This window comes from Mixophyes fleayi, chromosome 1, assembly GCF_038048845.1.
Source record: "Mixophyes fleayi isolate aMixFle1 chromosome 1, aMixFle1.hap1, whole genome shotgun sequence".
In the NCBI taxonomy this organism is placed as follows: domain Eukaryota; kingdom Metazoa; phylum Chordata; class Amphibia; order Anura; family Limnodynastidae; genus Mixophyes; species Mixophyes fleayi.
This window is the reverse complement of record NC_134402.1, coordinates 73,640,869-73,664,655: the sequence shown is the minus strand read 5'-3', so window position 1 is coordinate 73,664,655 and position 23,787 is coordinate 73,640,869. Positions and strand designations below refer to the sequence as shown.

Genomic DNA, 23,787 nt, shown 5'->3' with positions numbered 1-23,787 from the left:
TAAGTGCCTAGATGTTACTTGCATTAAGTAGACAGAGAGAACAGAGCGTAGGATACACACACATGCGCATGTGCAATACAAAGGCCCATCAGTACACATGCAAAATAATTAAAATAAAGCATTAGTAAAAATATTTGTTAAAACATGTCTCAATTATTATTTTTTTTTACAGTAAATACATAAATCAGGATGTTCTCAATGTGTACTATACATATAATACATTTTTATATTATCTATTACTGCCATATAAATGTTCTTTGCCATCTAGTTGCAGGCATACATGTAGTTTTGCACTTGCCTGTAACTGATGCAAGTGATATAGCTAAATACCACGTACGGAAGAGAAAGAAAGGACTTGTACCAGCCGCATCTACGTCTGCGCCCTTACTGAACATTCCCTACGTTCGTCCGCCCCTTCCCTGCCCTGTTCCGCGTTTCAAGTCGTAGGTAGTTGTAAGTGCCCTTTGCGTTCAGACATGTATTTCATGCACTTGCGTTCATTGGAATAAGATCTGTTTCCGAGCATGCAGTGAGCTATGTCATGCAAAATACAGCACGCAAAGGGGCTTACCTCTGAACAGGAATCAGACTCCATATGTACAATAAATTAAAAAGATATTCCACGCTTCTTAAGGCTAGTTAGAAATCAGTTGGCAATAAAATTAAAATATTACATTCTATTTCCAAAATATATCTCCATCTCAAGTCTAGGTGAAGTAAGGCAAAAACTAAATATTAAAGATAATAGAGAATGCAAAAGCTCACAGTATAACAATGTTTATAAGAGTGTACAATAAGGTAATCAACGGCCTTGACATAGCAGGTTCATCCAATGTGAGCGTTTTATGCACCTCTCAGCATCTTTAAAGGTCTGAGGAGGGAGCTTTCATTCCTCCACACAATATCGAATTGCCTGATGATGGCTTTTCTCTTCCAGTGTCCCAAATAATCAAAGTCTTTCTAACATTTGATGAATCAGCAAACTGTAGCCGCTATTGAAGTTGACTACTAAATAGCATTAACTTTTTAATAACACTTTGTGCTTTTACTCTGTGGGCTGCTTTGATTCTACTTTCTATTATTTAGTTTTAATTAAGAGTATAGCAGATTTTCCTGTGAAGTACTAATTAATGGAGACAGGCTGTGCCCTCGGGTTAGTGCACAACGCCAACTTATTTTTGTGTGAGCAGAGACAGGGAACTGTATGTTAAAGTATTGGGGGGGAAGGTTTTATAGCATTTTTTGTCATCCAAGATGTATTTAGACATAATCCGTTCATATATATTACAGAATAATAAATGATTTATTATTCTAGCCTTCATGTCAGGGTATTTTCATCACTCATGCATGCAGTTTTATAATTGAATGCATTATCTTTGACATATACACCTTTGGATCCTTTGGTACAGTCTTCCTTTTGTCATAATGACACCTAGTGACCACCACGTAAAACCTTCTGCTGTTCACAATCACAAACTGCAGCAGTTTTGCGCACGACAGAAACCATTTTTAAAGCAAACTTGGGAATACAGTTGTAATACAGCCAGGTACAATGACATCAAACTGGGGTAATTATGGTATTGATCACAGATATGCTTCTGCTGCACTTAGGAAATTACCATAATTGCAGTTCTTAAAAGCGAAGCCTGGATGCAAATTAGTAATACTTTTAAAACAAACATGTAGTGACACCTAGTGGTTGTTCACTAAAATTACTAAATTATTTTCCAATAATATGAAGACAAACGACACAAAATACCTCTTTTTTTAAATAATTTATTGTCAGTAAGAAAGACTGGCTAATGGTAGTTTTCAGTAAAAACCTTTACAAGACCATTGCATCACAGATATACAGACACCATAAAAACCGTGTCATGTTCATTTTGGTTCTAAACAGGTATGCAGTGGGTCCCCATTACACTTTCCAAGAAGGGAAAAAAAATCTGAAATACAGACTCGCAAAGACATGTTTGACTTTTTGCTCTGTAGCATCCGGCTTAGACTCAATTATACACAGTTGTTACTGCAGATGTATCTGGAAATTGTTCAATTTCAAAAGTCAAAACCTCAGTGGAATAAAGAGATACAGTAAAGCCCTGGTTATTGGATCAATCCGCTAGCTAGCTAGTATAAAGGGCAAACCTTGAAACAGCTCATGTTCAAAAGGGAAATTAATCCACAAAATATCTACAAAATCTAGTTAATGCTATTGAAATCAAAACTGTACATTACATTTACAAGTGGAAAAAAAAATAAAAGTTAAAATTATATTTCAAACCTTATAAATACACATGTCATGCTACCATGATGTAGTGGTATTTTTTCCTAAAAAATAAAAACAAATATGGATAAAAAAATAAAAGATCTAAAAAAGAAAAAAATATATGGAGTGGAAATAGCCTACCCAAACGGTCTATTTGTCTTCATTATTGTAAATCCGGGAATGAAATGCATTGTACACATGGCATGACACATTGCAGATATGTCATATAGATGTTCCCAAATGATTAAAAATAAAAGCAAAAACTCAATGCTACAGGAAACGAAAAAAAGAAGAAAACAAAAATATATACTGGAAAGATATAAATTCACTATGAAATGTTGAAGCTGACTAATGTCCAGGCACTTTTAATGGTGTTAAACTTCTGTGTGATGTTGGGAATCCAGGGAAGGAATTGTCACGTCTTCAAAGTGGCCATCGTCTCCGCTCTCATAGTCACTTATTATGGCCTCAGATTCCATCTCACAGCATGCAGACACATCAGTGCATGACGCTGCAGAAGTGTATCCAGACATGGACATGTTGTCCACCATGGGGACTTGAAAGTCTCTACTATACCCTAGCATGTAGGAAGCAGAATAAGGCTCTCTGTAACTACTGCCATCTCCACGGGTGGTGCTTTGAGGTTCTGACTTGCTCACTGGATATTGGTGATGTGGAAGGTACTTATTCAGGTTGTATCTCTGACTACTTTTGGTTGAGGAACCTAAGCTGCCTACAGAAGCCATTTCTCTGGGTGGCTGCACTGAATCAAACAGTTCGGCATACTCAGGCGGCAGTGGTGGAAGCTCATCTGGCAAAGGAAAGTCTTCTGGTGGCGGTGGGAAGTCACTCTCTATATCATAGCCTCCAGGATAGTAATCGGTGTCAATTACATTTGGGTCAGTGTAGTGTGGAGCAGGTTCTTCAACAACTTCATAATGAGGGTATTCCTGAATATCCGGAAGTTGGACACTAGGCATCCAGTCTGAAGTATCCCAGTGATAACCTATACAGAAACAGGTAAATAGAAAGTACAACAATTAAATAACATGAAAGATGATTATGGGTGTGTCAACATCTAGCAGCAAACGTGTTAAAATACAAACATTTAGTACTTGCGGTCAGACATCATCATGCAAAGCCTTATGTTACGAAAGTAGCTAGAATGGCTGTAATGTGCTCTAGAACAATGTTTATGTTTGTTCTTGCTTGCTCTAATTCATTTTTTAAGGTAGTAGAAGTACACTGATATATATATATATATACACATATATATATATATATATATATATATATATATATATATATATATATCTACTATATAAATGCCTAATGGCGTGTGTGAAAAAAACCAAAACAAGCTGCAGCGCCACCTGCTGGGCAGAGTTATACACTGACCTATATATTTCTTGAAGGAGAAGTGACAGTTGGGAGTGGTTGGTGGTTGCCAGGGGTGACAGTGGGGAGTTTTTAACACCTTAAGTAGCTTGATGAAGGATGTGGTGATGGAGAAAAATGATGAGGTGGTGACATGTGGACAAAACCACGTTAAAAAAGGGCGCTTGCGTCGGGAAGTAACGCTCTTCCCCTGAGGAGGCCTGGGCTAGGCCCAAATGCATGACAAGAACCTTTTTAACACCTTAAGCAGCTTGATTTGACTAGAATGCATGAGTATCATGCACGGGTTAACTTGTGTATATATATATATATATATATATATATATATATATATATATATATATATACATATACACATACATACATACATATAAATCACATCACTAGTGATCTTGCAAATTGTGTTAAAAGCAACAATGTTACATTTCAGTACAAACAAACTCTATCATTTAGAATGTGCACACAGCAATCTATGGGACAGCGTTAATCTTGACTAGCAGCAAATTAGGAGAATCATTATGGACAACATTGATATAAATAAATAAGTACATGAATAAAAACTAAAACAAAAACAGGATTGGACCAAGCACTAATGGTCGCCAGTCTCTTGGATTAAATGTTCATTCTAGATACGCAACTATAAATCTTGCCTTCTTCTCTTCTCATTTGTAGTGGAGAATCGATTAAGTGAAAGGCTTGAATATATTTTTAGTCCCATGGTCTAACTATAGCCTCACTGTACAGCAGCTTCTAATAATTAACCCTTGCTGCCCTGGTAAGACAAAAAAAATCTAGTGCCACAACAGTTCTCATCCTACAGTATAAGTATATTAAAGAAATTAGATTGGTGGCTCTCGAATGCGTCTTAAAATAGGAAAAGAATTGATGGGAAAAAAAAAAAAAAAATTCTTAACACAAGGTCAAGTTGAGAAGAACATAGGATTTCTATGTTATCTAGGGAAACCGCTCTTAAGATGCAGCTGAACTTTGTATGGTATGAAACCAGGTTCTCTCATATCTTTTCCATGAAAAAGAAAAAAGGTATAAGTAGGTTATCCATCCTTTCTAAAGCTCTACATAGAAGTAAGCTGTGAAAATACTGGAGTTAGTGGTCCTCGTTTACAATTAGGGACTAATCCAGCATCTGTACAAACCACGATGCAATGCAAGGGGTACAAATGCAATTTCTTTGCATGTAGGCATAAACACGGATTGCTTTTGCATGTATTTTTACCCTGTGATTTAGAGTTTGGATAGGATGAGCAATCCCATAACTCTGCCTGCACATTGTAAGTCCCCCACCCCCAGTGCAACATGGTTTTGCTAAGGTACCAATCAGCACCTTCTAGCTGGAATTATGCTAAATGAGGCCACGTATGTTATTCTCAAAATTTTACACCACCTCTCCAAAACTCCAGCAGTGACAGATAATGTAACGAACACAAATTAGAGTTCTATGGCTATTATACTTATACAATGTATTTATCCCTTTCTTTTCATAACACAGAATTTTACAAACTCCCACCCCACTATTTAGTGTCCCATGCTTGCAGTCATATTTCTGTCTCGTTTATTAATTACTGTTAATATTATATTTTTTCATCAGCATGATTCCTTTTAATACCAAAACAACTTACGTACAAAACACTTAGCAACACAGCAACACATAGTGCGGTACACAGCAACACATAGTACCGTACACAGCAACACATAGTACCGTACACAGCAACACATAGTACCGTACACAGCAACACATAGTGCGGTACACAGCACCACATGTACAACTACTGCAAGTGAGGGTTAAAAAAAAAATGCAAAAACAAAATTGCATAAAAGTTATTAGTATGAAATACACAGCAACATGCAGAAATCACCTCTTGAATTCCTGACTTCAGGAACTGCAAAAGACTCTTTGAAGGCAAAATTAGAAAGAATGGAAAATATATTACATTAGAAGCTGGTAGAATAACACATATGTCTTTATTTAAAATGCAATCTATCATCAAAACATTGCTACTGTTTGCCACACATTTAAGTATGTAACAAGGTTCTCTAACTTGGTGCTTCAAATAGCAGAAGTGTTAGACTGATTTTGGTATATGTTTTACCTATCTGTAAATACCTACTTTGTTTCTGTAGGAGCCTTAATTTCTGTCTCTGTCTAAAACATCACAGGTAGGTGATACCTGGTAATATATCTGCACTCGGTACTGGCTAAAAGCTAAGACAAAACTACAAATCTACAGCATGTGCCAGCCAAAAGCAAAGCCGGCTTGCAGCATCTGAGAAAAACAATCATTAGTGGAGAATACAAGACTTGGGATAATTAAAGATGGAAGGGACATCTAATAAACTATAAATAGTTGAAAATAAAATAAATAAATCACCTTTACTTTCTGAGCCCTAGTGCTAATTCATGCATTGGATGTAACATGTGATGCTCCACCACTGAATGTAAACGTTTATTTCAATTATAAAACAATAGTTATCACTATTCAATATAGGAGTAGTTTATATTTAACCTTTCCAGCAATTTCCTTCCACAAAATAAGAAGTATATAATGGAATATATATGTATATGGCTGAGTATGGCTGACTGGAACATCTGTGACCTACAAAGGAGCATGGCGGCACAGTGGACAGTATTGCTGACTCACGGCCCTGGGGTCATGGGTTTTGATTTCAACCAGGACCCTACCTATGTGGAATTGGGGTCATTCCACAGCAGATCACAACACCCCCCTCCCCTCCCCCCCCAAAAAAAAATTCAAGTGTCCACTACCCATCTCAGATTTTTACCATTTTTATTTATAAGAGACGATGTCCCAAAAACTATTTCTGCCAAATATCTCACCTGTCTGAAAATCAGTATTTCAGGAACTAATGTTCAATGTATTAAATTATTTACTGAACGCAGCTTATTTATTCCAGTTTATTTGAAGTATGACGGATGCTTTTTAAGGAATCAACACAAAATTTGGACCCCTAAGGTAACGTTTCCTCCCAAATCCAAAAATAAAAACCAAATTACTTTATCTGCCTTTAGTTTCAAGTTACAGCAAAAAGGCAAACATTTGGAACAGAATTAAAACTGCTAGGTTAAATCAACATTAGATATCCCAATTAACAAAGGTATACATTATTAAAATCAACATAGTACTCTGTTCCATAGTGGAGATAAAAAATAATGAAGTTGAAGTTTGATTACTCTCCTGACAAAGTGAAGTGTGTGTGGTAGGGAATACAGACGGTAAGTCCAAGTGGGGCGTGGGCTGATGTCAATTATTAAATATTCCCTGTAAATCCCTGTGTGCATACACTAGGTAATTAACTTAAAATAAATATTAAGACTTAACAGTAAACAGCCTCACCGAGCACATATAATTATCCTTAAACAGCTCCGATTGGGGTCTTATTTTACAGAGCTGTATTCTAACAAGCCTGAAACAGGGGACAACGACAAAGATAGAATACAAGATAAACCTGCATTGTCAAGGTTATGTTTAACCTCATCTACAGATAACCCCAGCAAGTGATGCTTGTGGATCTCCTTATCAAGTGAACCGTTTTATAATGGATTCTCTCACACAAGGAAACCTTCAATATGTCCCCGAGTAAAGTCAAGAGATGACAGTTCTACAGACTGAACGCTGAGTCAAAACTGTTAAACCCTTTCTTCCATGAGAACTAGCCTATAACGAGCCTATCTTTCTAATGGTCTTTTTCTGCCCTGTCTGCCAAACAGTCCTTTAGTATGATGTACTGGAAAAATCTTGAACCAGTCTGTATGAGCTTCTATTATAATTTGTAGAACATAGATGTTGGACAGCTCTCAAACTAGCCCATTACATAACTTTAAGAACATGTCTTTCTAGATTAATAAAGGCAATAAAAAACACAAATGAATTATACCCAGACACGCAGAAAACAAAGGGACATCAGAGTAATTTACACAGAGATTGTCTACAAATCGCTGCCTCTTTCTATGCATCAGATACTTGGCCAAATAAAGACCAGGGGGTAAATGTATGAAGCTCCGGGTTCTTCAATACCCGCGAGGAACCCGGAGCTTCATACTTTTACCCCCAGGGGGTAAATGTATCAAAGTCCGTTTTTTTCATCTCGCAGGAGATTGGCGTCTTTGCAGCTAAAATTTAAAGGTACGATGGCTTGTAAAGGCAAACTTGCCTTTACAAGCCATTGCCCCCTGATGTGTTATTCATGAAAATTCAAGATGCTGGCCCTAGGCAGGTCTGTGCCGGGATGTTTGGTTCTGTTGGAAGACTGCTTTCAATGTGCTCACTGGCAGCTTAGGATTTGTAATAAGTTATATATTTTACTGACTTAAAGCAAAATAACTGAGCATCTGTTACTTGATCCTTGGAGCACAGTTTTCAGTTATTGTTGATTGACTGTAAGAACTTTAAACCTTGCTGGAAATGAAATGTGTGTTGTGTAATGCACAGACTTACATGATGTCAAGTGTCTTCTAATAAAACATCTACATTTGTTTACATATCGCACTTATAATAAACAGCTAGTTGCAATGAAAGGGCAGCCATGTGGAAACATACAAATATATAGCAGAAGCCTAATTAAACACTGATAAACTCAAACTAGGCAGGGGCTGTAATACAACACAGGATGCAGATGTAACAGAAACAATACTGGGCAAGAATGTTATCACATAAACAAACAGGTATCATGTCATACACATGCACATTGGTAATATGCAATTAATAAGGAAGCCAGAATGTAAAACACAGCAATTACATCACATAAACATATATACCTTCATTTTCCACCGAGTCAACAACAGCATTGACAAGGTGTATTACTGTCACAATGGAAGCTTGTAAAAGGTAAGAAAAAACACATTAAAACAAGCCTAGACTGTTACATCTACAAATAGTGCATTCATTATCTGTATTGACACATTGTATAAATCATGCATGACTATTACACTAGATGGGCATTCCAACTGATGGTGACGTGATAAGTGATGGAGTTCAGTCACCTGTGGAGTGATAAAAGTTCCGCACTATTGCTGAAGAAGAGTGGTGAGCAACAGGCAGCCCTCTACCTGCTGCCAAACCAGACAATGTTTTCATTGACTTTAATGTTAAAAGCACCAAACGTATACACCGTAAGCACCAGGGGACTGCATGATTAGATCTAGAAAGCCAACATGTCCAGCCAAAGATGACTTCGCTTGGTGACTGTGCTGTGTGAACATGTCACTGTTGTGCGTATGGCATAATAATGTTCAGGACCGTCCACACAGGTAACTCACTTACAATGGGGACTTGGCAGTTCAAGGTTTCTCTGTACATGCAACATGTTCCTCTTAGGCCAATAAGTGAAAACCTTAAAATAGATCATATGGCCCAGCACGGCTCTAAGATACAAATTTAGGCATGACAAAGCAGAAGGGATAAACTTTCCATTAAATTTGATAATTGGAACAGTCTTATAATTAAATCCATAACGATTATAAGAAAAGTACAAGCACAAAAATCACATGAAATAAAAGAAACTAAAATATGAAGTATGAATTGAGAGCATGCACATGATATAACTATACATTGCATTCAAACAAGGTAGTAATAATCTGTACATCCAACAAGCAAACTTATATAAAACACTACAGACCTGGCAGAGAATGTAATCTAATTACACTTAGGCTAAAATATTTATAGAGCAACACGTATATGTTCAGAAGCAGGTTGTTATATTCTACAATATAAAGAGCCATTACAAAAATCACTCATAATTATGCTAAATGAGTGGTAATCATTGTATCCACTGTACCTTTTTCTTTTCTTTCCCAGTGTTTCTCTGAAGGAAAATTACACCCTTAAAAAATATTATCCCACTGCTTTTAAAAATATATTTCTGCTGCATTTGACTCAATTTCATGTGGTTCGGGCTCAGGCAAACTCCCAGCACGCGTGGACTGGTGGAGTTCAAACTGGCAAATTTATTTCAATCATAGTAAGGTCTATAATAATCTGAACACAGTATTTCCATGGATACATTTTCCCCATGACAACCTAGCACACGCTAATACAGTACATTACAAACAAGACTTACTCTGGGTAAAAATGTCACTAAAAAGAATCAATGTAAAACAAATGCAATCTAGAATGTTGTGCAAGTGGAAATACACGCTGTACTATATGGTTTGCTATTGTGAGACCATAGGATTGGATAGTTCTATTTCTCTTCATGAATAGGTCTATGAAGGATGTCTATTGGGGATTTAGTCCAGCCAATGTATGAAGGCTCAGGATGGTATATTACAAGGGTGGGGGGGGGGGAGGGCAATGCTTGCAAAGTGTGTGCGTGCGTGCGTGAAGGGGGCGCGGGCCGGTACATCGCGCGTGACAGGGGCACGGGCCGATACATCGCGCGTGAAAGGGGCACGGGCCGGTACATCACGCGTGAAGGGGGCACGGGCCGGTACATCACGCGTGAAGGGGTCAGAACCTGGTATGCTACATGCAGTGTAGACATAGGCTGGTGCAGTGTGTAAAGGGGGCACAGACTGCTATAATATGTTTATCATATGAACTGTATAATATGTAACTGCCCAGAGGGTATATGCTATCGTTGCAAAGTATGTTAAGCTAAACGAATATACTGTGCAATCACACTATTGTGCATAGTCACAACCCAAACATTTATTGTATGTGGATCATACATTTTGTAACAGAACTACTGCTCCTATCATTTGTCTATGGCTGACAAAATTTGGACAAGTTAATCCTTATATAAATGTAACTGTAGGCATTTGTCCAGTTAGTGTGGATACGCCTAACAGATTAAAAGTAACAGAGAAAAAGCATAAACTAAAATACAAATAGGACTATTACTGGGGACTGACAGTTATGCAGAAAGCAACTAAACTTCCACCCACCACTTCGTTCATTTTCGGTGCCACACTAAGGTAGAGATGGGGTTATTACGGTTTTAGGATCCCTTAAAAACAGAATAAAAGCCACTGAACACAGCGCTTTCAGAACCTCCTTTCCTTTAGAAATTTGAGAAACGTTAATATTTGATCACAAATTTTAAATCAAGCATAGTTAATGACAAACAAATTTGGAGAGTAAACTGGAAATTTGGAAATTAAATAACTTCTTCTACAGCAGAAGCAGATTTCCTTAGGCACATGTATCCTACACATCCCGTCTAAGCAGCCGACTAACATGTCCTACAAAATGAGGGATGATTGTCTTGTGTGTGACATGGACATGACAGGCCATGGAAACATTACAATGCGCAGTATCACAAAGGAGAAAGTTGTAGTTTACAATGTCCCTTCTGACCCAACAGCATTCATATCTGCACGTAAACATAGAAATAAGGAACACAACACCAGCAACCACAATACTGCACATGGGAATAGCCAAATAAAATGTTCTATGTACTTGCTAAATAAAAATATACAAACAGAAATGAAACCCAATTTATTGACAAGCAATAAAGGAAGTAGCATTGTAATTTTATGGACACGGAACAAATTTCGAAACAAAATTGTAGCACCAATTATTTTACAGGGAAACCTAGAACAATGCGCTTGTCCCTCAAATTGATGTATAATTTTGATATCTCTTTGTAAATCTACACTGAGGGGCATATTCAATTAGCCACGTTACTTGCAAAAGTATCGCGGAGTTAAAATTATGACCGTTATTATGGTAATTCTAACCCTCCTTGAGCTGCGAGCAGAAAGTCGGCGTTAAAGGTACGGTAATAACGGTAATTACGCACACAGTAATAGTGCGCATGCCGCGTTACTTTTGGCAGTACCGCGGCCAATTGAATATGCCCCAAAGCATTTATAAATTATGTGAAAACCTATATTGCTTTGTCACTGGAAATAAATCTAGAAAGAGAGAGGGATAAACAGAGATTTAAAACACATGCAGTTAATCAATTAGAAAACGAACATGGGGTCTAGAAAATCAGTTCTTTTCATACTCCTTACATCTTTTGACCAATGCTCTGTGTGTTTTCTTTATATAAAACTATTTTTTTTTATTTTTTTTTAAATCTCATTAAACTATTTTCTCCTTGTTTTTAAATACCACTTCCTTTATTACAAATTCCATCAAACTTACAATGAGCACCTTCTCAAACTCTGCTCTCGCTCAGAGGTGATTTGATCCATATAGGAACTGCGGCCGCAGCACAAGAGAGAAAGGAGACATTACCCTTTACAAGAGACCCACAGAAAAATACAACTTCTGCCTAAAACCTTTCTAGCAGGCTGTTGACTATGTAAAGCAGAGAAAATACATAAAGGTTTCGTTTTTCACTTTATAGTTCAGGCAGTGATTACAGAGTCGGAGTATGCTTTACTGCATGATTAACAGTCAGGACCTTATGAAAGGAAATAAGGAATGATGTAGCATCTGCTCTAGTGTACCAGCATTTAACCTTAACAATGAGGTTTAATTAACCACTAATCAAGATGAGTAGCTCTTACACAGGAGAGCTTGGGTATAAACACTTTATAGAGGCTTACTATAAATCAGCATTATATTGCTCGACTTGGAGAGCTCTGAAACAACAGTTTTTTTTAACAAAAGGTTTAAAGGACTCCTAAACTTAATATTTGAATTGGCACACATAAAATTAGTACAAACAACAAACATTTTAGAATCTTGTTACAACAAAACATGTAGGTCGTGTGAATTGTATTTCCTATGAATCAGACTTACTGTATTTTAGCCTATTGAAGCACAATGTAGAGAACGTTTCAGAACATAAAATGGCTAATATAGAATAGTAACTAATATTCATATACTGAGAAACGTCTTCCTTTCACAGTTTGAGAGGAGTTCCATGTGCATTTAAGAAGGTGGCATGATGTCTTTTGATTTTGGATTAACTTTATTTTCAGCTTACTGGTCCTTTGACATTACTAGTAATACAATAAAGACGCACAGGCTGATTTATCAAAGGGTGAAAAGTCTTATTGACAATTGGGCTTTTTCTCGCTTGGCATTATACAACGGCCAGCGATAGCTTGCCCAATCCTTCGCACACAGAAGCCTATTTAACAAGTATCTGGGCTTTCAGATCCACTGCGCATACCTGCAGAACCTAGCCTGACAAAGGAGATAACCCTTACTGCACAGGGCCAGTATTGCCTGCTCATATTATTTTGGTAGATTGTGGCGAACACAAACTGTCTTATTATCAGAGCCAGGCCCCCTAGTGTCTTGTCGAGTGATAGTACTAAAGTGAATAATATATGGACTGTTCACATGTGACAGATCAGACTACAGAAAGATAAAAAGATCCTAATTTCCATACATGTCAATGGAGCCCTTAATGTTATACCTGGATTTAACAAAGCGCTATGTTTTACTATTTTGTTGTCTAATGTGACTGATGTCAAGTAAACAGATCTCCTCAGCTATTATCGTCAGTCTACACCTTACATCTAATTACATACTACATTAACAAAACAATAGTGACAGCTTTAGAGAGCAAGTTCAAACGCCATGAAAGTGTATGTCATTAACTTATGGATTCACTGCCATTGGGTGGTCAATTGAGCTTTGGAAAACTACCCCTGAACTCAACAAACATCACAAGCTCAGGGGCATTTTTTTTAAGACCTGTCCCAGCATTAAAAATTATTGTACAATTCGATGCCAGTGGATAAGAGACTTAACATGTTCAAAGGAAGCATGACGAACAATATTGTATTTTAACCATAACATTTTAAGATACAAGTTTTGTATGTATTCTACTATAAGCCCCACCCCCTCAGATATTTGGCATTCAACATCCTTGTACAATCTGTCATTATTACACTGCCCAGCAGCCTATCTTATATATACTGTAAAGATGCCATGTGATAAGCACACAACTGCAAAATACTTCTCCATACATACCATTATCATCACAAGATTCTGATTGGAAGGAACTAAGAGACTGAATCTCAGACATGCTTTCACGCGGATTGTATAGATGACAAGGCTTTTCATCAAGAGACTTCTTCGAAAGACATGGGTCAAGATCAACTTTAGCTGAAAGCAGTAAAGAAGATACAATGTCACAAAGTTAAGGACACTCAATTAACAAGATCTACCTTTGATCATTCCCCAAAGGACAGTCTGTAGATGTTCAGTTCAAGCAAAGCAGCAATGAAATATATTTCAAAGTAACAATCACAGAATGACTTTGAAATGAAATAATAATTGAAATGACACAACGCAAGTGACAAATCTCCAAGGCAGGAAAAAAAAGCTATTTGGTTCAATGGTTTGTTGAGATTACATAAGCACAAGAGAGAGTATCATTCTTCGGGGGATTACTGCACATTATTACAATGGACAGATAATATTTTCAATAGGAAAGTCAAATAAAATGCATATTGTAACACTTTACAATTGAGAGAGAGCGACTGTATAAATATTTATATGAACAGGCTAGACTGAAATACTCCCAACATATTCCTAAATCCTTTTGCTTTATTTTATTTATATATACAGTCATTTAGTTTACATAATACTACAACAACATCTAAATCATACTGAACGTTAGTTAGGTCAATGGTTTGCATTCTCATGAATAACAGCTTAGCCTAGAAAATGACTGCCTGCCACTGTAGGTGACGGGAACATTTTAATATCTGTGTACATTTTTTTTCCAAAATAATGATGGAAACTTTTTTTTTTAATATTCCTTGTATTAAAGTTTTCAGGAATTAGGGTTTTTTTTAAAAAAAAAAAAAGCTTTGAAATTAACTAAGCAGAACACACATTAGAATTTTTCAACCAAGGGAATCAATAGAGTCAATGCTGGAGCACGAAAAAAATGAAACAAAACACCTTGATGCATGTAGCTTTTTATAAGTTTACCTTTTTTTCTTTTTTTTTTTGTTACAATGCAAGGGGTGCAACTTAGCATTTTGTTTTGCACATAAGTTAAATACTGACTGTTTTTCCATGTAGCACACAAATACTTGATAGCTTATTTGTACACTGAAATTTAAAAGTTGATATGTGTGTGCTACACGAAAAAACAGTCAGTATTTAACTTATGTGCAAAACAGAAAACTAGTTTGCACCCCTTGCATTGTAACATGGTTTTGTCCAGGAGACTGAAATAAGAAGTTTCTCAAGTTAAGATCCTTAATGAATCAGGCCCTTTATGTTTATTTAACTAGATACTTCAAATTTGTACTGCTATACAAGGTATATTTGAGACCTAAGATCTAAAAGAAGACACATGCTTACCATCATAGTCATAATCCCAACTTGGCTTTTGTATCGAGTCGCAATCTGATGGAGAGTTGGATGGAGGTGGAGGTGGCAAGTTTGGAGCAACACTGCAGACCGCTACTGCTTTTCTGTGTCCGTGCACAGAGTCTGGATTGAAAGTGCTAAACTCTGGGTGTTCTGGAATGGTGGACCCCTCAAATGAGTTTCGATCTAGGTTATTTCTAGAGTCACTTGGAATGCTTGGAGTGTAGGATATGGGTCTGACCGGAACCTGGGGGGGGATATCTGAATAGATATTCTTGCTCAATTTAGGATCCATAAATGATCTTTGTAAAAATGCTGAAGAAGCCCCAGAGTGTTTGTCTTCAGGTTCCTGCTCCCTTTTCTTCTTCTTCTTGGCCACTATGCGGCAGACAACAAAAATCACAACAAGACAGAAAATCCCTGCTATGAACACAATGATCCCGATGACTTCAGCCAGGCCAATGTTCCAGGAAGTTGAAACATATTTATTCAGAGCAAGCTCTGTGCAGTGTTTTCCGCCGTACCCCTGACTACAGTTACAACTGTAAGCTCCATAGGTATTTTCACAAAGGGCGCCACTGGGACATGGGTTATCTTGGCATTCATCAACATCATTTAGGCACCTACAATGATAATAATACCAAATGAGTAAATGTGTACTGTATTCTATGAACAGTAAAATGTATTTACAGTCATTTAACATCAGGAATTTGGTACTAATGGGACTTGTGAGTTAGTATAGATCTTGTATGTCTCATTTTTATAGAACACAAGATGACGTTGAAGTGGTGGGATTTTACAGTTATTAAGGGATGGAGGTCTGAGGCACCTAGTTAAGGACAGGCCACAGTCGTGTGCCAGGGATCCCAAAAGAATAGTCATACTGTATTGGACAATATGACTAAATGACAATTAGGGGCCGATTCAATTCTGCCACGAATAACGCAGCATTAACAGTATTACCGTTAATAAAGTAATTTTAGCCTGGATTTTATCTCGCAGCTCAGGGAGCCGCGGGTAAAAATCCACTGTTGAAATTACCGTATTAAGGGTAATTATGCACAGTTTTACTGTATTAACAGTAAAACTGCCAACACTGCGTTATTCTCTGCAGAATTGAATTGGCCCCATAGAATAATTCCGTATTAAATGTACACTGTTACACAATACCTATCTAGTTGTTATTTCATATTTCCAGTTAGATTATGAAACAATAAACCATATATACAATTTTTTTTAATTGTAACTACTTGAAGGAATTATAAACCCTCTCCATCTAAAGACGTTCCACTTTACCATAATACCATGGGAATTAATACCTTTCTCCATGGAATCCAGCTTCACATTCGCATACAGGGCCATCTAGGCTGTCTATGCATTTGCCGCTATTCTTACAAGGATTGTCTTGACAGTATGGGCCCAACTGACATCTGTAATACAATAAATGGAAATCACATTATCGGCATATGTCTGCATTATTAAAAAAAAAAAAAAAAGGAAATTTTATTCTGTTACAATTTTCTGACTGGTTCTAATTACATATACATGTTATAGGTAAAGTTTGACAAATAAAATGATTTGCTGTGAACTTTTCACTTGACTAATATTAATACGCACAGAGCAAAATATTTAGAATGTGTGAATTTGTTGGCACCATTCTTCATCTTACATACTTGGATTATGGATCAGCTCCTTGTTTCTGTTCTCTACCAATAAGCGTCTTTTAAAAAAAATCTATATATATTTATTTATTTATGGGCAGGACAGTGGCCTAGTGGTTAGCACTTCTGCCTCACAGCACTGGGGTCATGAGTTCGATTCCCGACCATGGCCTTATCTGTGTGGAGTTGGTATGTTCTCCCTGTGTTTGCATTTGTTTCCTCCGGGTGCTCCGGTTTCCTCCCACACTCCAAAAACATACTGGTAGGTTAATTGACTGCTATCGAAAATTGACTTTAGTCTCTCCCTCTCTATCTGTGTGTGAGTGTGTGTCTATATTAAGCAATTTAGACTGTAAGCTCCAATGGGGCAGGGACTGATGTGAGTGAGTTCTCTGTACAGCGCTGCGGAATTAGTGGAGCTATATAAATAAATGATGATATTTATTTTTTACCAGCAAAGCAAACAAGTAAATCTTTATGTACATGCTACAGATACAGATTCTACATCTGTCTAGCATCACTTAAGTTCTACTTTCAGCCAGGAGTTATGGATGAAGGTTGCCGAAGGGACATAGTTGGGGCTTCCACCTGTCCCGGTTTCCTAAGGCCTTGCTGGTATTTACCACAAGAAGTCTAACTATAAATGATTGCTTTTCCACAATCCAGACACTTGATGAACATAAATAATAGGAATATGAACCAGATACACTAATAGCACAGAAATGAGCCGGGTTATTCATCATCACCATTTATCTATATAGCGCCACTGATTCCGTAGCGCTGTACAGAGAACTCACTCACATCAGTCCCTGCCCCATTGGAGCTTAAAGTCTAAATTCCCTAACACACACACACACACACACAGACACACTAGGGTCAATTTTGTTAGCAGCCAATTAACCTACTAGTATGTTTTTGGAGTGTGGGAGGAAACTGGAGCACCCGGAGGAAACCCACGCAAACACAGGGAGAACATACAAACTCCACACAGATAAGGCCATGGTCGGGAATTGAACTCATGACCCCAGAGCTGTGAGGCAGAAGTGCTAACCACTAAGCCACCGTGGGTTATTGTGTTTCTACATCGGGAATCTATAAGACAAAATGGAAACGTAGAACACAGTGCACCCAAATTGACACTTATGTTATTTTACTCCATCTTGTCTATTTTTGTTACTGGTGGAAATTTACACTTTAATAAATAAATAAATAAATGGGTACTACTTACTGGAAACTACCCGCTACCCCCACAATACAGGTTGATAAAGAAATTATACAATATTGTCTGACTTTAATACATGCTGCAAACACATATCTTTACCAGCAATACATTCCTAGTTTTCCAGCCTCGTACAGTTGTTCTTAGGTAAGCTATGATGACCCCACAATATTACTTTTAGCAGCTATATAACACAGATTAGTTCCAAGTGCTGCCAAGTTATTTTCCCAAGCTGTGAGAAGTAATGGTGTTATTTCATTATTGCTTACAGTTAAGGAAGCACCTACTGGTTTATCCCTCTACAGAAAACACAATGCTTTGTCTACTGAAACTAAAGTTCTTGATAAGGCATACAACGGAAATATATATCTAACTCCAGCTTTAGCTATATATAATGATGTTAAAGCTATTTCGGTGCTTACCACCCCATGTTCCCATTCAGAAGGGGCAGTCCCCGAAACTCCCACTATTACCAGATTGCAGTTGCATACTACCAATGCCAACAGCAGGGGGGAGAAAGGTGGCAGAGAAAACTAGGCACTTTCCAACTCAATAGGTATGATGTAAATGTGGCTCCTGACTGAATAAAAGCCACAGCCAATACAATGACGCTACGTGGTCTATGATAAAACAGGACTACCCATATATTTATGTCTATTTCTCAATGCTGACTCCTATCTGTAAGAGCAGGAAGTGGCCTTCATCCTGTGAAAGGATTTCTAGGTCCTCAACGATAATGGTAATAATGATATGTGAAGGAGTTAAAAATCTTGGTATTTGCCTTAAAAATACATTCAGCGTAATCACCAGCTCCAGCCTTGAACTATCTCAAAGACCCCGGATGGAGGCCTAGCATATGGGATAACGAATGATGGCATTGGGAGTACTGGCGCAAATGAAAGTTGATAAGAAGAACCATAAAAGTGACATGAAGAGAACTAATTAGCTTTGTCAGAAGATTTATATTTACTGAGGAAAATATAAATCATGTGTTTCTATTCTATAACCAGATCAAACGCTTTTTCATGTATAAATGTATCCCACTAATAAATGAGCACAGCTCAGTTCTATCTTGACATTGGCATGTCTGTGTCTTGATTACTGATCTCCTGGTTAACCAGCATCTTATCTCCCTGATATCTGAAGGGACTTGATAAAGGAGAGGTAAAATTACCCTAACAATCCCCGCTCTCCAATGGGGTAATATGTAATGGAATAGTGAGCATTATAACTTACCTCCGGCCAGTGTAATCTCCCCTGCAGTGGCAGATAAAATCATCCTTCACCACAATGCAAGTCCCACCGTAGAGGCAAGGGTTGGTCGCACAAGGATTGATCCCTATCTCACAGTGTGTGCCCATGAACAATGATGTACATTTACAGTAGTAACCTGGAAAGGCAAGAACAGAAGGATGAGTACCTTAGTAGCACCATGTAATTAATGTACAACAGCACAGTTGTGCAACCACAATTCCTGTGTATTCAGGATGTATAGGTGCCAAGCACGGAAACTCTTACGACACTAGATATAGGTTATCAATATATCAATACTAGGTCAGCACACTGTCAATCATATGCCTCTTTCAAAGCTATGCTATTGCCTTTAAAAGAGAGGGAGGATATAAGACCTCTTTAATGAACAATAACAATACACATATTATTTGTCAATATTTTAACAAAACATATTTCGAATGCTCTAAATTATTTCAGTTTATTTTTTTTTACATCTCTGTGTTCTGTGTGTTTCCATCATACAACGCAGTTTATGACATTTGTTGTGATCTATTCCTTTAGTATTCATTCTAACTTTCCTTAAATAAAAATCAGCATTGGAATTTCTACTATTGTGCCTCCATTAATATTTTAAGAACGGTGCTATTAAAATGAAGGATCAGTTCTTTTATCTCTGATACTAAGGGAGGCTTCAGATAAAAATTGAAGATGGATTTTCTAATCTAGACTTTACTGCACAACAGGGAACATAGTATATAATGTACGATTTTGGAATATACACCCTCTTATGAACAGTATAAAATAGCAAATAAAACATTTACACAATATATTAGGAGGATTTGCAGTCAGAAATAACTCACCTCCACTGGACAGGGGGGAGCACACCCCCCCATTGTGGCAGGGATTGCCCGAGCAGGCATCAGCAGCTGTTAGTGAACATCCTGGGGATATATCCATGGACTCTTCTATGTGTGCAGAGTTCTTTAGTTTAGTATGAAGGGGAAGCTCCTGACCATTCAGAGAAAGAGAGTCCATACATCCGCGGAAACCATTGCTGACTTGAGGGCTTCTTCCATGCTTTGTCCCTTGCTGACGCATATGGCCACCAAAAAACACGTAATTGTCAAGGTTGAGTGTTCGGAGGGTGCCGGGTGCAGTGCCAGATGCAGTATGGACGCGATCTAATACCAGCCTGGCATAGTTACCATCCACCTCTAATGACACGGTGTGCCACTGACCATCATTAACATGAATACTCTGGACAGACACTATTCCAGGACCACTGCCGCAATCAAACTTGTACTGCAACTTTCCGCCTTGGATCTAAAAAAATTAGGATATATAATCATAACCAGATTAAAGCCATGTCAAAGTAAATGTAACAGTCTAAGTAAATGTCTACATTGGCAGCTCTAAAATACTACATAAATGTTTGTTTTGTTTTCAAGCTCGAACCTTGCCCACATGTGTATAATATTATATGTGTGTATTATTTATGTATATGTATATATATATATATATATATATATATATATATATATATATATCTATCTATATCTATATCCGTCCTGCCTCTTTGGGCACCATGTGAGTCACTTCACCATCAGTACAGGAAATGCTTCTGATGCTTCCTGGTCATTAGATCACTAATAGCGCTTTGAATAGAACGCTGTGCATTTGAGGCGGCTGCTCTAATTCCGCCACTAAGGGAGATCCGAGTGATGTCATCATCAGGTTTTCCTAACAGCAGGGAGACCTGCTGGGTCAAGTAAGACCCATATCAGCTCCAAACAGTGCCCCTAATGTAGTCATGCTCTGACATTAGTTCAGATATCACTTTACATTATATTTCATGTCTTAGCATGTGTTAACAGGATAGCAGCGGTAGATAGAATCGCCGCTTGAATGGGATGAAAGCTTTAGAGGTGAGCACACAGAGCCGTCTTAACGCATGGCCACCCCATGCGTTGAGACGGGGACCCCATAGTCTTGCCAACTTATCAGTATATTATTCCTGGAGATTTATTCTCAACATTCAAACCCTCTTTATTAAAACAATAGGTGGACTAATCACCTCAGCATCAGCTGCTATCTGTACATGTGATAATACTGTTGCGAATACATATCTTGATGAAAACAATGTACTAATTGCACATAAGCAAGACAAAGTCAACACACATCATTTTTTGAAGCCTTAAAACTATAATAAAGTTATTCTAATATTTTTAACAGTCCATGTCAGTTGTCTCCCTGTTACCTTCTAAACGGAAATAATAAAAGAAATGGAGCAGAGCGCAATGAAATTTGAAGTCTATGACGAAACAGTGGCTTTTCGATTTCCTTTCACGCAAAAATATGTTTAAATTTGCTGTTTCTCCCTTCCAATCCCCCCACCCCCCACCACACATGCATTGCTAGAAGCATTGGCTCATTTCCATGAGTTTTCCTTGTTTTTCAACTTCAAGGCTCATGCTATACTGTCCAAACGTTTGTGTGGATTAATCTCTGTTGTACAGCATGGTTTTTAAAGTTTATTTTGTTGGAGGTACCAATAAATATAACCTTAATTTTATTGACTATTTACATTTTATTCTTGTGAGTGGTTGTGTAGGTAGGGCCCCAGTGCACTGCTTTGCCTGGGGGCCTATAATGCTGTTAAGACGACCCCTTGAACACAGCGTGTATGTGTATCTGGCATCAGATCTATTGCTGCATATTGGTCTTGGCACCATATGTGACTCTGCAAATTGTCTTGGCACCAGATGCGTTGTCGCTTCGAAGAGCCATATCTGGTGCTCAGGCCAATATGCAAACCTGGCACGAGACATGTCTGTACACAACCTCTCACAACATAAGTAGCGTTACCATTTATTTGCCATATAACTACAGCTCCCATTATATTTTTAACCTCTGTTCAATGAATGAATATTTTTTTTGCTAGTTCTACATAAAAGAATCAGACAAAGTGCTGTTTGTGTAATTCGAGTTGCAAGTCCCGTACTGGAGCACTTTAATGTGTCTAGTCAAAGCAGTCAGACAATACCAAGACAATAGGATTTGACTATGTATGTGTTTGACGAGCCTGACTAGGAACCTGCAAAGAAAATTCATGTTGTCACTTGTTTTTTTTTTATATAAAGTTAATCAATGCTGAATATTGTAGTGACATAAACTAATACCACTTTATTCAGTGGTTATGTCTCCAGCGTGTTTCTATCGGGGAATGATGAATGTCCCTCTGCACACTAATGGGAATGCAAATTAACGGAAAAAACATGTTTATGCGTTTTATATAAAAAGGAACATGACAACTGAGCAAATAACCAAATCCAATTCATTTTTATATGAACAATTCAGCAATCATAGTCACGGAGCTGAAATGTAATAAGAAGACATGTCACATTTTTATCTTGCACAGCTAGATTTAAAATTAGAGTGTCTATATTTTGACTGCCAGATTGATGCAGTGTCTCTCTTTGCAAATCACATGTGTTGCAAATTTCCTTGGATTGAAGTTGAAGTTTTATTCTTAAATAAAGTTCAGTGCTTCTTTGCTGATTAACAAAATAATCCAATCTCTGAAAGTGCCATCATTTGAATGGCATAAATGCAAGTTTGGCAGAAAAGTCTCTAAGGCCATACTGAAACTTTTCCTAATATGTAGGTGATGGTTTATGTAAGATGTCACACGGCTTTCTAATTGCTCTACATAGATGCAGCAATACAGAGAGCTGGAAGAAGGCAAAGCACAGCCAATTCTATATCGGTTTAATTTTTTTACAGTTTTATTGATAATTTATCACTAAATATGAGGCGATTTTTTTATAGTGCCTTTATTTGCATATTAGCATTTATTAATGTGTGTTATCTGCTGATCTGTTAAGCAAATAAAATACTGCGCACAAACCTCAGACACCGACAGAATAGTGCCACCTAGTGGTTCTGAAAAATAAGGTTCTTTTTTCGCAGCGTTGATGTGTAAAGTGCGTTATAATGTGAATGAGCAGGAGAATTTGCCAGAGGGAAGAAATTATCCCTGTAGCTTCTCAATCTTATCTATGGATTAAGTGCAGTCAAACAAATAATCAGAATTTACATATGGGCAAAGCATTAACGACAACAGCACCTTATTTTACTCAACAAAACATGTCTATAAAGCATGTATTTTTTTTAATTAATAAGTTTTTCTTTTTCAGTACAATGTCCTCATAATTAAAGCATTTTCTAGGCAAGAAAGTATCAACCATTTTTAATGAGAAACAGCACAGAAAAGAATAATATGTTTTAATGAAGATATTCCAAGCATAGATTTTTTTTTCAAGCTCTACTTTGCATTTCTTCTGACAGTGCTTCAAGCTCTAGAAGGTCTTGTTCTGTTCCATGCTCTGAATAAAAATTCCCATGTAAAAATGAAGTGTGTTTTTTTTAATATAAATCCCTCTATAAGAAATTCAAATAGCAGTGAGGCCCTGTAGGAACCTCACACAATGTGCTTCTGCGTACAATATCTGGTATTACGGAATAGAAAACATTGTTGATGTTTGGTCACACTTCTGTGTGGTGGGAGCAAAAATGAGCAACGATTACTACCAGATAAATCTCACGAGAAGGGGATGGGGGGCCGTCATGGGAGGTTCCTGATGGCTTATTGGTCAGCACAGTGGCCTAGCGGTTAGCACTTCTGCCTTACAGTACTGGGGTCATGAGTTCGATTCCCGACCATGGCCTTATCTGTGTGGAATT

General features: G+C 37.5%; 1 protein-coding gene across 6 annotated transcripts in view; it reads right to left on the bottom strand.

The window, feature by feature from the left end:
• Nucleotides 1-1,762: 1,762 nt before the first annotated feature.
• Nucleotides 1,763-23,787, bottom strand: part of FAT1 (FAT atypical cadherin 1) — a 172,625-nt gene continuing 150,600 nt past the window's right edge. For 2 of the 6 annotated variants that reach the window (XM_075196639.1, XM_075196648.1), the window contains exons 22-29: nt 19,905-20,367; nt 19,048-19,201; nt 16,251-16,361; nt 14,923-15,554; nt 13,576-13,710; nt 8,454-8,513; nt 5,536-5,571; nt 1,763-3,269 (exon numbers count right to left, since the gene is read on the bottom strand). In XM_075196639.1, the coding sequence (XP_075052740.1) occupies nt 2,638-3,269; nt 5,536-5,571; nt 8,454-8,513; nt 13,576-13,710; nt 14,923-15,554; nt 16,251-16,361; nt 19,048-19,201; nt 19,905-20,367 (2,223 nt within the window). In that variant the 3' untranslated portion in view covers nt 1,763-2,637. Of the gene's footprint in view, nt 3,270-5,535; nt 5,572-8,453; nt 8,514-11,787; nt 11,845-13,575; nt 13,711-14,922; nt 15,555-16,250; nt 16,362-19,047; nt 19,202-19,904; nt 20,368-23,787 lie in introns of those variants that run through there. The other 4 variants (XR_012688179.1, XM_075196658.1, XM_075196666.1 and 1 more) reach the window with 4 other exon arrangements.